Raw genomic sequence first — 16,386 nt, 5'->3', positions numbered from 1 at the left:
AGACCCCAGCAGTCTTGGTCTACACATGACAATAACTTGCAATGAATAGTTTTAGTTTAAAATGTTTTTTAAAAGATAAAGTTTCCCCCCCAAAATCCCAAAAAACAGATTTCTAATTGTTCACCTAATCAGACCATGCAGTTAGGACTCTACTCTAACCAGATGCTTAAACTCACTGAACACAGACACCAAAACCACTGTTGGAAAAAAAAAAAAAACATTTTTTTTTCCATAGATGTAATGATTTTACTGATTTTACAGTTTGGGTCTAAACATTTTTCTCTTCATGGTGGAAGGATGAGGAATGGCAAAATAGTCCCCTCAAAATATATACTTTTTAAACATTACATATTAAACTCAAACACTTTTTTGGTAGTGAAAAATGTTTACCACCACTGAAATGAAATGTTGGTAAGTTTCTCTACATTGATTCATTTCACACCAGATCCACTCTGAATAACTTTATTTACATCTCAACCACTGAACTGTGCACATATTCTGCAGTACATATGTAAATTAAATGCCTTCTGGATCAATGCAGTACAAAAAAAAGTGTCTTGGATGAATTTAACAACAGGCTAACATTTATTTCAGTTTTATTTATGACTTTCAACAATATTCCCTGTAAACATTATAAATCAGCACCTTATACGCTCGGAGGCAGAGGGAGAAACGGAGTGGTCACAAATCCCCAGGGAAATAAAGGACAAAAAGCTGGAACAACTGTTTCCAAGGAGAAACAAACCAGTGAACAGCTATCTAACTCACAAGAAGAAAATCATGTAGTTTATCTGGCAGATCACAGCAAAGGACAGTTTAATAAATTAGAGTAGCAAAAACTGTTTACAGTCTGGTCAAATAAATACGGACAGTTTAAGATCTTAACATGATACAAGGCTGGTCATATTGCTTTGACTTTATCATGGTTGCTAGCATTTGCACACTTGATCTGATTGTATCTCGTGTTCTAGTTAACAGTATAGGTCAACTATAAGGGGAAGACCTTATCGACTGTCCAGATTTTCCTTCCTACAGTGTCAGGTCTGACTGAAAGCTGCTCAACTTTGTAGTCTTGAAAGACTCTGTGGAGACTGCGAGAAAAAAAAAAAGTATAAAACATTGAAAAGATCCCTGATTTCTACTCCATCTGAAATCTTTGTTCATGCATACACCAGATTAAAGTACACATTTACCAACATTTTCGGACATCTAACCCAATACACAATTCAGTGTGGTAATTTCAAGGCACCGCAAGTTAGATACAGAATCTAGCCTCCATGTTTTTTTGTGTTTTTTTTTTTTTTTTTTTTTTTCCTCAGTTTATTCTAAAAACATACTTATTTTACAGCATCTGGATGGAACCACTTTCCAGATAGTACTTGATACCTCTGTATTGAGATGCATGTGAGATGACATGCAAGCAGAAAAAGTGACTTTGGTTTTCATATGGAAAAAAAAATAATCAAAGTAGAGATTGTGGTAGAACAGATGTATTATATGAACATACAGCCTGTTTTTGTACTGTGAATTTGGTCCAAAATTCAAAACAATTTAGAAACAGAAAAATAAATGAAACAAAACAGAAATACTGGGAAAACAATGGCCATTAAAACACCCATCCAAGGATCTCTACTAAACTTTAAGCTGTAAACAAGTATGAATGTTCAAGTTACGGTCAAAAGAGTGTATCCCAGAGTATACCTGTTGGTACAGAAAAAAAAAAAGACAGAAAAAAGGTTGAACTCTAAAAAACTGCTAAAAATCTCCAAGTAGATACCCTCATCCTATAAAACCCAGTATATGAAAACGTGTTGGAAATGCATGTGGAGTGAAAATTCCTGAAGAGTGTAAGGCATTTGTCCCAGAGGTAGATGGCTTCATGGAATTTCCATTTCACGCTCAATGCCCACGTATTTGAGAGCATCTGCTTGACTGTATCTGAAAAGGACAAAACAAAAAGAAGACAGTGTGAGATGATGCTGTACAGTGTGACAGTGTGAGACTGTCACAGTATAATTATTCACACTTAGGACCACTATAACATTTAAGCAGACTGTGAAATAATTGCAAGTTTTGCATCGTTTGTCACATTTACACCCTTAAAATGTTGCACACCCACATTTTGTTCCCTCTTAAGAGTGTGAAAATATACAATGTGCAAATAAACTGCAGCATTACAATGTCAACATTCGTTACACAGATTAAAAACCTTTACTCAGCACACAGTTTGAAGTGTAAGATTAATGACATTCAAGTTGGTCTTTCTTTTTTACATTTATTTAATTTATTTTAAAAACCCCAACCACTACAAAAAATATATATACAGCTAAAAAGATAAACGCAGCATTATGCGACAATTAGTATATTTCGCTTCTGGGCTCCTCTCCCAGTTGTAGAGTGTAATACTCTAACTTCAACACTGCTGCAGTACATACAGCTATAAATGTGCATTTGTTGACAAGCTATGAGACACAGAAGTGTTATCTGAAGTGAAAGAAGCATGTGGACTGTGGCGGTAGAGTAACGTATTGCATGCAGCATTACACGCAGCATTACTCTGTGCTCACAAGGGCTTGTGCATTGGCCTAGAGCGGCAATAACGGACCATGCTCCCCATTGCAAGTCAGTGGAGAATCAAATGACTTAAGCTGTTATTTTAAGGTAAAATGTCTACATAATGTGGCTTTAAGCAATAAACACAACCCAGTTTAATATGTACATTAGAAGTTACTGTCTAAAACGCCTAAACAGAATGTAACTCCGACAATAAAAAGCATGTTTAAAATGTAAAGTTAATCATATTGTCTTAACTGAGCAGCTCAAACTTAAGAGGGAGAGCCAATTCTTACCTGTAGTCAAAGAACAGCTCTTCCCCAGTCTGTATGGCTCTCTTGGCAAAAATGCCTATCCTGTGATCCCCATTAACCATCATAACTGTTCATGGGAAGAAAGATGATGAAGACAGACACTTAGATCACCTTTCCAGTTTAATATTAATACATTTTCAAAGCACAGCATTTCAGATCACTCACCTTTTGCATAGCAATTGGGATTCACAGAGTGGTTGGCAAACCTGATCTTGTTGCCTTTCCTTGTGGCATCAACAACAAAATCTACGGTAAAGACAGGTGTCGTATTACAAAAAGTGTTACACTAGAAGAGCATCATTTCTGAAGAGAATAGATTGAGAGAAGACCTACCATTGTTCAGATTAAACAAGAAACTGCACATGTATTTGTCATAGACCTTGCCTCTGCGGTCAGCCTCGTCCTGGGAGATTATCTAGAGAAGTGAGCAGAAACAGGAGTGAGCTACAAGCCAGTTACAAGACTTCAACAACAACAGTAACAAGGTCAACATTTAAATGTAGTATTGAATCACTTTGATGTCCACATTAAAAAACTTATAGCTGCTGATAAACATTTGCCATTTCTAATTAAGCACTTTAGCACGCAAGTAGGGTCATGCAGGGCAATATAGCTCCCTTTTCTCCTCTTGTGCTTGTTTTAGATGGATGGCGGAAGTCCTTATTCTCAAAAGCATCTTTTAAAAGAACAGCCAGCACCTTACCTCTCCACAGTATTCGGAGATGAACTCGTTCTTCTGAACTGGCTCTTTAATAAAAATGCCCCATCCTGCTACATCAGAAGGCGCCAACAGCAAGTGCTAAACACAAAAGAGTTGGGACACATCAGGTCACATGTTGAACACATACAGTGTCTGCACTGATATTCTACGACAGCAGTCAAGTCACTAGTAGCTTTTGGAGAACCACAAGTTCTGGAGAAGTTACCACTAGTCCTTCTTAATACTTCAGATACAGCATACTGTTAGATCAATACAGTATTTAGATCAATACATGGCAGACGTGGACTGCTTTTATGAATCTTTATCACCTTGTTACTTGTCAAAAATTCCTTGAAGGTCACATTTCTATAAAACTAATAAAACCTATTCTAATTCAAAGTAAAGTGCTGACTGACCTTCTTGGCTCCTCTCTGGATGCTGCAGTTTTTGCAGGAAACGTTCTTACTGTCCCAGTGGTCTGCGGCTCCGCAGGTCAGACACAGGTCAGGGTCACACTCACGGACAGCCAGGTAACATGGACACTGTTTGGTGTTACACTGGGCTTTACAGCGGCATCCTGGGAACCGGTTCTGACCTGCATATATTAGATAGAGAACAAAAATCAGGTCTGAAAGGACATCAAATAGGTATTTTTTTTTATCTAATTGGTAGACATGTACATGATAATTTAATGGTAATTTTATTATGATTCTTTAGGAAATGTTTCAATTATTTAATAAAAAAAAAAAAAAAAAAAAAAAATAAACACACACTGAATGTACAATAGTAGACACTAAAACACTTGCCTGGTTGTCTGGGATTAGTTTTTCGCATCAACATGCCTTAATGAATATCTACATTCAATAATGTGTGTCTGTGTGTGTATACTCACACTCTGAGCTGCACTGACAGAATTTCTCACAGAAGTTTTGGGCAGTGACACAGGGGCAGGAGCTGTCACACGGCTGACGTGGGTGGTCACATGGCTGGTAGTTGTACACGTGGTTGGAGGAACCATCTGTTGGGGGGGGGGGGGGGGCAACAAGATAAATCTGCACTCTGGCTTATACATTATAATCTAGCCTTCATTTCAGTACACAATGACTTAAGAATTAAGGTTAGCGTTAATTCTATTACTGTTTTTTTTTTTTTTTTTTTTTTTTTTACAAATATTTGGTTTAATATTTGCTATTTTACATCTGAATTTTGAAATAACAATGGGCTGCCATGGCTGCTGAAGAGGCCCATCATGTATTAAATCTAATCTGAAAGAGCTCACACTCAATGACACAAACCTTTCTTCAGCTGAATTTTTCGACAGTGAGTTGCCCACAATCTACAACACACAGAAAACAGAAAACGTTACTGATCATTCCAACAGATTAACAAACAAATGCAAGGCCACTACAGCTGAAGATCCTTTCAGAAACATACCTGTGTTTTCTCTTCTTCTTCCGCGGAGGCGTGTCTTCATCTTCTGCAGGAGCACGTGCAATGATGCTTGATTCCTTTACCCTGAATTCATAGACCTAGCCAAGAAAATGAACCACTATGTTTGTGAATGACTTCTTGTGCAGTTAGGCTTGTGAAAATGAGGCTGCAATGTTGGCCACCACTGGCTTTAATGGCACATATAATACCGTTGGTCAGGAATGTAGATTCTGCAACAGTCTGTTCTGAAAAATTCTCAAGTGTCCCATCCTTCCCCAGTCGTACCAACAACCTACCTGTCTGCAGGTCTTTGTGCCGATGAGTCGAGCGATGGCGCAGAAATTGTCATAGTAAGTGCCGATGAGCACTCTAAAGAGAGAAGCCTCCGCTCCGCTCCAGTCCACGTTCTCAGGAGGCTCAGAGCTCACCTTCAGCTTCACTGGAGTCTGGCAACGTGAATTCGCCTCTACACAAAAACAGACACACAGTACAAGCATTATGAGGGCTTTCTCTATGACTTTCCAACAATGTGGACAGATCTCAAAGTACAAACCAATTCATATTTATTTATCAGAAACCCTTACAGGCCATTTTATCGAAAACACCTAATACATGGATTCACTTTGTACGTTTACAGTTCCAGACTGTAGCCCATCTGTTTCTGTACAACTCCCCCACCCCCTCCAATTACCACCCATCGACTGAAGGAAACCACCAAAGACCAGATATTACTTTAGTGCCTTAAAACTGGCCTCTATACCTGAGGAGCTAGTAGTTTCATCTTTCTTGTCATCATCATCTTTGTCATTGCAGTCGTTGCTGTCTGTGCCCCCCTCTCGGTCGCTGTCTGTGTCTTTAGTCTCTGCGCTGACTGTAGGGGTACTCGGCCTGCTGTTGCTGTTTGGGATCCGGCCCCTGCGCCTGCCGGTCGAACGCTTCAGAGGAGTCTTTGCACGCTCTGCTACGACACCGGCCGGGTACTCCCTCACAATACCATCCTGAAAAAGGATTAAATAAGAGTAACAACCACTTATTGCATTAGAAAGACCAGCCATTAGAAATATCAGCCTTTCATTAAAACAGGATAGAACATTTTACTAGCCAAGCAAGGGTCATTATTAATTATTAAAGGTATAATAATTAATACCTATTATAAAAGCAAATTGAAAACTACATTTCTGATACTACATCTAATCTCTGCAGAGCATCTCATGTAAAACTCAAGGCCTATATGTCTGGCTCGTGATTTTAACTAGAAGCATTGAAGGTGAGACCTTACCTGAACCAGATACATATAGCAGTCAATGCCACACGGTTTGCTGTCCACCAGGTTCTCCATGTTCTTTCGTTTATATGTGTTCGGAGTTGCGTGGAAAGCTGTTATGAAGAGCAAAAACGAACATATATCAAAATTACATAGAAACTGTTTAGACCTCCAAGTCCAAACACCTAAACAGAATGCAGACTTACGGTGAAGGAAGCAGTCGTATTTAAAGCAGCGTCTGCAGAAGAGGGTGTGGAAAGAGTGCAGGCTCTGTTCTCGCTGTACTGACTTTGCATTTGGTCCGTCAATGTTAGGGGTGCACTCAGGGGGAAGTGCTCCTGGGAGCTGCTGCTCAGTCAGTTCCTTATACCTGCACAGTGAAAAAAGAGAAAAACTGATACGGATTCTTGTAGTTTACTGGTACTTTCTAATACTTTCTTTAATTAGTCTCATCACACTACAGTCAACGTCAGCAAAAAACTCAGCACCAGTCAGCAGCTCCGACAGCATTGTTCCTAGGATACTTTAAAACAGATGTGCTTAAAAGTTGGATTTGTGCCAGGAAAATAACCAATTCAGCTTAACTCAAATAATGATGCCAAGAAGAGTGCTCAAAAAAACAAACAAATAAAACAAAAACAACCACAACCCTATTCACAGTAACAAATTTCAGTTTTGATTTTGCATACCACTGTATAAATTGAGTCGATGTTGATTTCAGAAAACATGTGCAAAAAAATCTGTTAAAAATGTAGAAACACTTTTTCTGCCTCAGAAAAAATATTGCTGAAAGCCCAATATTGTTTTTCTTAAAAAAACAAAAACAAAACAACAACCTGTAGATAATGAGGTTTAGCAGAATAATCTGTAGTCAAAAATTAGCATATCACAATACTTCAAATATTCAATCGTGACTTAAGCACTGTGTGCAAAATCATCTCCTTTGGTTGGACTGAATTAATTCCCCTTTATTATCAAAACACCCACAAAACACTCACAGTTGCATTAAAAAATAATAAACAAGAACAGGTTAGGACTTATTTCCATATTGCAGTTTTTATATCAGCATTACAACGGACAACTCTGCTGGCCAACTTTATTCAAACCAAAAACAAAACAGGTTTATTATGGTGCCTCAGGACAGCATTACTGGTTAATAACAAGCCACTTTATAGTGAGCTAGAAAGCATGCAGTGCACTTTCAGAACTTACTTCTCTTTAAGTTCTTCTGGTGAACCCTTATCAGGGAACATGGAGGAGATGGCTTCAAAGATTTTGTCAGAGGGGAACTTTTTGGAACAGTCGCTGCTTCGACCTGTAACAACACCTGCACACTGAGCTCCAGATCAAAGGACGGGTTATAGACAAAAGGCAGATTCCACATTCCAGGTTCACTGAAGAGTTCATCCTCTTCAACAAGCACATTGTTAATGCTTGTACAATATACATTGTTAACAGTAATTTTGCATCATGGATTTACTTCTTGGTAAACTTTATAGATGTTGTTAATGGCAATCTGCTTTTAAATACCAAAATTATATTGGAATCAGCAGATAGTTGTTCAAATAAATAAAATACCCCAAAATGTTAATGCTGGGCTACTGTACTAATATATCTGCATTTTATTCACTTTGCTGCATTTGTAATGCTGATCCAGTTTTTTAATTACGTATCAGCATAAAAGCTTACAAAAAAAAAAAAAAACCACAACATCAAGTACACTAACCTAGTGGCCAGTTTCTAATTTCTTACTAATGTTAAAAGCTTCAGCCTCAGGACACTACAATGTATTCGCTCCTGGTCCTGGAGGACTTCGACCCAGCACATACATTCTAAATCCGGCCATTGACAAAGGAATTGAACCAAAAGGTACTGTGCAGGACTACAGGCCTCCAGGAGCAAGGGTAAACACCCCTACCAGGCATAAATAGTATACCCAAATATATAAATTATTATCCAAATAGGTGTTTATTTAGATAAAACCACAATAACAAAAATAACAAATAATTTTTTGAGCTCCAGAGGCATGAAAAGCCCATTATGGGTCAAAATTTGGTAAACAAAGTTATTCTCTGGTAATAGTAAGTCATAAGAAATTTTGCACAAATTCAAACTTCAGGCTGATGCTATGAACTAATTTAAATCAAATGCTGGAAAGTAATCCTCACTCTCAGAGTTGAGAAGTTGGTCCTTCCGAGAATCGTCCATGTCGTCCTTTCCATCACACACATCCATCTTTTCCAGTTTATAATCATGCTGATCCTCTTCATCGTCATCATCCTCATTGTCACTGTACTGGTTAAGCGCGTTCACCAACTCCACAAAAATCTCATCATTTATAAACCCACATTCTACAAAGTAGAAAAAAAGAAGTCATTTTGAGCAGTTCATAGCTCTACAGATTAAACAAATATATTGCATAACACAAACTATCTGCTACTGTGAAAAAGCTTCTGTTAATAATTACTGGAAAAATCTGGTCTCCGCAATATGCAAATAATGCAAATAATTCCAGAAAAAAAAAAACATTTTGCTTTACTGTGTTCAGCGTCAAATCACAGCTCCAGATTAGAGTTTTGGTGTACGCATAAGAGGGCATATCAGTATAGATAGATCGGGTTATAACAAATCGATCCTGAAACAGCAGACTCACATTGTGTGAAGCAAAGTTACTAGCTGTTTGTCATGTAAAGTAGCAGTGCGCGCACAAGTTTAATGGTCTACTTTTAGACGCTGTTGTTAAGTGCTGAGCTTGAGCAATTTTTTTTAATAGAAGAAATATTTGAATTTCTCTGCCTCTCTATTTAAGACAATGATAAAGAAAGATTCAAAATACGGCAGGTCAGACTCTAATAGTCATATTACTGTGTTGCCTAAACTGTGCTGCTCTACTACAAATGTAGCAGTTTAAAAAATACATCTATTTTGCACAAACCTCTATCTCCATGTACTTTCCCATCATAGTTCTTAATAAGCTCTTCAATAAAGGTGCCATCCTGATCGAGGATTTCATCTCCCATATAAGGGATATTGTGCAAAACAGTCTCATCTTCAACCTGGGGAGAAATCAGAAGTTTTATATCAGGAGTTTTACATCGTTTGACACTAGTATCAATACAGAGGTAGAAGTACTGTACTTTTATTATGTAATATTGACAGTTTTAGAAACCTCTTAAGCTCAAATGTGAGAAAGATGATCAAAAATGCATATATGTGGCTTGTTCATGTTAGGAAACTCTGTTTAATATGCAAATGAGGGAAAAGTACTGAATGTTAATATGTAATGTGTACTTTACAGCTCAGTTTGCTGTCAGAAAAACAGCAAAAAAAAAAAAAAGCAAAAAAAAGCAACATCCCAGAACATTTAAATATTTCGAACATCATAAATCTCTAAATACTAAACAGATTCATACAGTGACTGTGTTGTTTTGTGGAGCCTGTAGTATTTCTACAGACGGGTAAATCCAGAGAAATCCATTATTTCCATTATTCCATTATTTATTTATCCATTTCACAGTCTCAGACAGGCCAGTCACTATCAACTGTGTTAGTAATTAAGTAATCCAACACTTATATTGACTGATTTCTTGAAAGGCCAAACAATAAAATGGACTGAACTGAACAATAAACCATGCCTTACAGTAATTCAGTTATTTGTTTTTCTAACAAATTTAACTATTCTTTGTCTATTACATTTTAACAGGTTGTTTTTGTTACAGTCTTCAAGACAGACATGTAAAAGCTGTTCTGATTGGCTTTCCTGTATCATGTCCTGCTCAAACAGCAATCCTAAATGAAACAGTCCTTGCAATTTCCTTGTGAACAGGCTAAACAGCTATTGGTTAAATCAATGGGTGTGTGTGTACATACACTGGTTTGGGACATGATACAAATCACAGTATATGGATTGTACAGGCAGGGAAGTGAACTGTACATTTTAAACATTGATTGAACAAGTTTACAAACTAAACGCTTATTTAAAATGAGTGTATAATGATATGGGCAGACTTATGACAAACATGTTTTACTTTACCATAAAATTCTGTTGGAGCGGGGACCATGAATACATCACAGGAACAGATGCTACAGCATTCAGAGTTTTGAGAGGAATGACTTGTTTGGAGAACTCTGTGAAGCCGCTGTCAACAGCGCACTGTATAAAACAAGAGTCATGTAGCATTTTAAACAACACTGCAATCTTGAGTCAGGCTAAATCACAGACACTTTGTCCCCTCAAAAACTATTCAATTATCAAACCAAACAAACTCTGTACTGAAACAAACAAACTGATGTTGGGGGAAAACCAAACAATCTGGCAAGAATGTTTCCATCCTGTGTGGGAAATTATCTTTATCCTAGTATGTAGGAGTATGCAGTATGTAGTGGCAAGAGTTGTATTAGAAGGCGAGAGCCCAAACCTCTCTGGTTCCACGTAAGGAGCTCACAGGTGTCATGATATGCACAGGCTGAATTCGCCGCAATTTCCATTCCTGATTCAGAATGTCAGTGCGCTCCAGAATCTTCTGTCTGTTGGAGTTGAACATGCTCTGTAGATAATAAAACACACTGCTTCAGAACCCTTTTATTAGTATTCACTGCAACCAACATCACGAAAAACAACAATCTGATAATATCTACGGGTACATACATACACACACACACAAAACTACTGTAGCCTGTAACAGCACAGAAATGCACTGTAGAAGTAACTGTGTAATAGTGGCATGTAACAGTAAGGATAGAGGGGTAGTGGGAGTAGTTAAAGCACTGCACATAAACACAGCACCTTGCCAGTTACCAGTTACCTTAAAAGCCATAAGAATCAGCTGTATTACAACTGGCACTAATATTGTGTGCTATGTAAACTTTCATTTTAAAAGTATTGAACCTTAGAACAATTTAATTTTAAGTGACAGTGGTTTTATGTTTTATGAACATGCATAAGTATCCTGTGAAAGATTCTAGTATACACTGATATATCACCCTAACGAGGGCACAGTTGGCTTACAAATCATTCAAAGTTATGGATAAAAGACCCCCCTAATTTAAGAACCATTGGTCAGACCGTGAATCTGAAGAAAAGCTGTGAAAATGAAGACCAAATTCTAGCATTCTAGAGGATTAGACATGCACAAGATTAGAAAGCCTACAAAAGATCACCTAAACATTTGGAGAACCCAATGAGGACGGCCAAATTAATTGTGAGGAACTGGAAACTGCATCATACCATCCAGGCAATGTTTAGACAAGGCTATCCCTCAAGCATCAGGATCTCAAAATCTCTGAATACAGCTGGCCTGTATGGGGGGCGTTTGCGCAATGGAAATGTTTCAATGCAGTGTTAAAAATGTACTTCATGCTAGCCTATGTGGCATGTCAGCTAGATACTGCTGTGTACAAACAAGCATGTTTTAAGACTCCGGTGTTTTTACTGCGTGACAAGATATGTCCTTGCAACTATTTCTTAAATATTTAGGGTTTGAATGTTTTCAACCGGCCAAAGAAAATCCTGTTTTCTGTAGTCACTTTTAGCTCATCCTGCAAGCCTACTTACTCAGCACTTTATTAGGGAACACTATACCAATACTGGGCAAGTCCCCCTTTTGCATTCAAACAGCCCAAATTCTTTAATAAATGGATTACACAAGACGTTGGAAACAATCCTCTGCATTTTTGGGCAGTGTTGACATGAGTGTCACACAGCGCCTGCAGATTTTTCAGGAGTTCTTTCCTGAGGTCTTCTCCCCACTCTACCTCTCTCCCCTCTTTGTTCTATTGAATTCTAAACTGGGAAGGCCACTGAAGAACACTGAACTCATGGTCATGTACATAGAGCTGGTTTGAGCCTGGACTGTTGACACACGGCAGGTTAGGTCCATGGATTCATGCTGCTGGTGCCAAACTGTGACCCTACCATCTGTGTGCCTTAGCAAAACTCGAGATTCAACAGACTAGCCTTTTTGTTCCAGGCTTTAACAGTCCAGGTTTGACAAGCTTGTGCCCACTGCAGCCTCAGAGTCAACCGCTGTGTTCTCCTTAGCTGTTGGAGCCCATCCACCTCAAGGTTCGACATGTTGTAGCTTTTCTGCCAGCTCGAAGCAATCTGGCCATTCTTCACTGACTGCTCCCATGAATGAGGTGTTTCTGTCTGCAGAACTGCTGCTCACTGGATGCTTATTCTTTATTACACCATTCTGAGTAAACTCTGAGTAAATCCCAGAGCATCAGCAGTTCTAGATCTCTGACAGTTGATGTGAACATTACCTGAAGCTGCTGTTCAGTATCTGCATGATTTGTATGCTTTTTACTGCTGCTACACAACTGGCAGGTGTTATAAGTACAGGTGCTCTTAATAAAGGGCTTGTATATACACATTCCCTATGTGGTGTTCTTCATGCTTACCTTCACCTCATCAGCTCTCCTGAAGCGTTTCAGCTGTCGGAGCCGCATGTACACAGACTTCACCCTCTTCCTCCAGCACACTGGGCCTTTCTCCAATTTCTTCCCAGTCAAGCCCATGGTTTCCCTAGAATAACACACAGCGGCTTAATGACAAACAGAACTGCTGCAGCAGGCTTTATACTTATTTACAAACCTCCTCAAAAAAGCACAGTTCTTTTATAGTTGGCATCCAAACCTGATTTGGTCAATCAGTCCTTCACGATTAACTAACCTTAAGTTAAAGCAGTCTTGAATTAAACAAACCCATGCGTAGGTACGAATGTCTGCAGCTACCATATTGAAGAACTCCAATGGAAAGTAGATGCGACAGACACTGACTCGGCGACAAGTAACACTGACGAATTCACAAGTACAGCTTTGTGGACAAGTTGGTCCAGGCTTTGCATCCAAACACGTATGAGAACAGGAAAAAATTGCAGTAAAAATAGAATTAGCCATCTGCAAGTCTAACATCACCGCTGAATAAGAGCCACTGAGTCAGGCCAACAATATGAGCTGGGTGCCAGACTTGTACAACACAGGACTGCTTTTTTTTTTTTTTTTACACAGTGTACAATCTGAAACTAACATCCATGCCTCCCCAAAAAATGTAAGTATACTCCACTCAGAAACTTTTAAATATTGCCCATGCTGCTATTTCTTATTCTTTTAGCAGTCGAAGATCCATAGAGGAAAGCTGATTATATCTGACCAATATCTAAGGATGTCTTTATTGGGACTTCACCTCTTAGGTAAAATGCTGACACTGGTTTTATCCGGCAAAGGGAAAAAAAATGCCAGCATGCCAGCAGAAATCAAACATTTCCGCTCCGTGCAGCTACGTGTGCATCCATGTGACCTAGACCAACCACAGAGCAAATAAGACGCGTTCTGTTTAGCAGCCGCTGCACACTTACTGCTCCTTAAAATGAGCTGATTTTAATCAAAGCTCTTCGTCTAAGATGAGAAGTTTAAAGTCAAGCTACTATGCTCAAACTACTCACATACTCTACCACCCCACAGGAAGACAGCGCGAGTGTGTGCGGTTTCAGGGAGGCGCGGTTTTCCGATATCCTATACAGCATCTTCTGTTGATATTGACCTCACATACTATATGGACAAAATGACACCTGCTTCTGTTTCTTCTGAAATCAAGGATTTTATTTATATTTATATTTTATGTTTATCCTGCTTTTGTTGGAGAGACTGTCTCCACTGTCCAGTGAAGGCTTTCTAGTAGATTTTGTAGCATTGCTGTGAGAACTTAATTGCATTCTGCTACACTCAACTCCTTAACTCGTCCCAAAAGATGGAGTACCTCCATCATTCCAGAGAGTACAGTTCCACTGCTCCACAGCTCAATGCTGGAGGGCTTTATACCCCTCTAGCCCACGCCTGGCATTAGGCATGCTACCAATAGGTTCAGTTTTCATAGTATTGATGTATCTGATGCAAGTTTCTGTTTACTAAAACAGACACATGTCCAGGGCACACTGTGATGTCACACAGCTTCTGGGAAAGTTAAACATGAACAAGACCAATCTCAGTTCACAAGACAAAGAGATCTACATCATAAAAACCATGATACACTGTAGAGAGGTTTTTCATGTGGTTTCTTTTTGGTACACTGTCCAAAAAACAAACAAACAAACAAACAAGTCGTCTGAGTCAGTCTCCACATTTCTGGCAGGGTTACTTTTAACTATTTTCATTCTTTCCAAACTGAATCAGTTCGCTTACTAACACTACATCCAGACTTCTGTCACACCAACATTAGAAACTACAAATGAGAAATTCGATTTAGACTAGTTTAGGCTCATTTTAGTATGAAAAAAAATATATATATGCCACAAAACACATTATGACTGGTTTAAGTGCTAGTTATACTGTGGATAAACACCTAGCAGTACACATCTGATTTGATAAAGTAACTTTCACTGGTTCTGTAAGCAAAATACTACATTTAAGAGAGAGAAAAGACAACATTCAGATTCAGGACTTTTACATTATATTTCTACCACAGAATAATGATATCCAATCTCTGCTAAATGAATCTTAAACTTGTATATGACATGGACATTCTCAGATAATCTATGAAGTGCACTTCCTACAATTTATGTGTTACACACAAAATAAAAAATACAAAATAGGCCATAAACTGCTTAGCTGGAGCGCAAAGGCTTACTGTGAGTTTACCAGTTAGCGTCAGCCACAGCAGCTCTCCTTCAGGAGTTCAGTCCAGCCTATATAAGAGAGAGGCACCTTCATCAACATGGTCATGTTGATCCACCAGCCTATATTAACCCCTTACTACTCATACGTGTTTTTTTTTATATTTATTATTTAGTCCATAGGGTTAAAAAAAATTAATTTACTACTGATTTTAACAAGTCATTCACACACAGTAAAACTCAATACAGCTATACAGCTAGTCTAGTCTAGGTGTACCAACATACTCTTTCATAAAAAACGCGTTTCCATCTTTAGTTTTACTATTATAAGAACAAAAACGGTTATTCCTATTTGCTTTATTATATTTTAATCCAGTTTTCACTTTATTTTGAGTACTTGTGTTAGAGATGTGCTCTATAAAGTGTGCACGGTGACACTACACACAACTTCATCCCTCGATCCCCGTCAATGCTGTAGTCTCTTGATGGACACTAACGGGTTAATCAAGCTGTAAACGCAGAGACCAAACCGGGCTGAATACTAAACACTAGCTGAAGCCGTCGTTTCTGGGCTGTTCCAGCTTTATTCAGGAAATATGAATCTGAATATTTAAGACCCCGAATACAATAACACAAAACACACTAAACACACTAGACAAAACGTTCACTATAGAAGAACCGGAGGGGGATAAACACATCCTGCCACACTTGGCTAGCTCTTGTGTGTATAAATAAACTTCCTCCGAGCAGAGGAGATCACTGTCAGTTATGACCAGAGATCAATAAGCAGATCAAAATGCAGACAGTCTGTCAATCCTGTCAGGTTTAGCTATATTTTTTACCCTGAATCAGCTCCCCACATACTACTGAGCCAACGTTACAGATGTGAAAACGGCAGCCGCATGAGGGGCTTCAGAAACGCGTTAATTCAGCGCTGATAGAGAAGCTGGAGGAGTTCTCCACCAGGTCCCCTGTGGGCTCCACTTCAACACTTATCATTAGCGCAGCCTCGGAGACTGTGGAGGAAAGAGAGCTCGATCCACATTCACATGTTGACCGCCTACCTGCCGGAGTCCAGTCCACATTAAATAAAGTGATTTCTGTGGTTTTCTGTCAGAAAAGGCTAAAGCACCCTAGAGCAGATCAGTAAGATAAGCTAAAAGCTAATGCTATTGCTAAAGCTAACCCCGCTAACAGAGGGAAGGGAGGCGCTTTCTTTCTTTCTTTTTTCGGATACCGGTGAACCAACCCGGGCTGGTAAACAAACACTAACCGCTTCCTTTTGCCGTCTCTGCGCCAGTCTGATGTCCTCGCTCTTAAAACTTCAAATTAAAGCCGGGCTTCGGTTAAATCAGGTCCGATTTGTGTTCAATAATCGCCGGTATTCCCGCTCTAACTCTGCCCGCTCTCCGCGCTTCTCTCTCCGCCTACTGCACAACCGCCGACCGCCAAACGCCTCAGCCAATCGCGTGCCGCCGCACTCAAGCTTCCCACAGACACGGACGCCCATTG

At 39.0% G+C, this 16,386-nt stretch overlaps 1 protein-coding gene across 3 annotated transcripts; it reads right to left on the bottom strand.

Annotated features, from left to right (window-relative positions):
- Positions 1-566: 566 nt before the first annotated feature.
- Positions 567-16,294, bottom strand: ezh2 (enhancer of zeste 2 polycomb repressive complex 2 subunit). Of its 3 annotated transcripts, XM_072657466.1 has the most exons (21): positions 16,148-16,294; positions 14,889-14,946; positions 12,665-12,788; positions 10,681-10,809; positions 10,296-10,415; positions 9,198-9,318; positions 8,431-8,613; positions 7,475-7,577; positions 6,469-6,632; positions 6,278-6,375; positions 5,759-5,996; positions 5,295-5,464; positions 5,002-5,096; positions 4,863-4,903; positions 4,460-4,585; positions 3,984-4,162; positions 3,571-3,666; positions 3,201-3,282; positions 3,033-3,113; positions 2,850-2,934; positions 567-1,938 (listed from the first exon to the last, which is right to left on the bottom strand). In XM_072657466.1, exons 3-21 carry the CDS (start codon positions 12,779-12,781, stop codon positions 1,878-1,880), a joined length of 2,289 nt encoding a protein of 762 aa, XP_072513567.1. In that variant the 5' UTR covers positions 12,782-12,788; positions 14,889-14,946; positions 16,148-16,294; the 3' UTR covers positions 567-1,877. The 3 variants fall into 3 exon arrangements, with proteins under 3 accessions (XP_072513567.1, XP_072513560.1, XP_072513576.1); XM_072657459.1 differs by lacking the exon at positions 14,889-14,946; XM_072657475.1 differs by lacking the exon at positions 16,148-16,294 and having other exon boundaries at positions 14,900-14,936.
- Between the last annotated feature and the right edge of the window lie 92 nt (positions 16,295-16,386).

The sequence above is a fragment of the Salminus brasiliensis genome, chromosome 1, assembly GCF_030463535.1.
Source record: "Salminus brasiliensis chromosome 1, fSalBra1.hap2, whole genome shotgun sequence".
NCBI lineage: Eukaryota > Metazoa > Chordata > Actinopteri > Characiformes > Bryconidae > Salminus > Salminus brasiliensis.
This window is presented reverse-complemented; position numbering and strand designations above follow the sequence as displayed.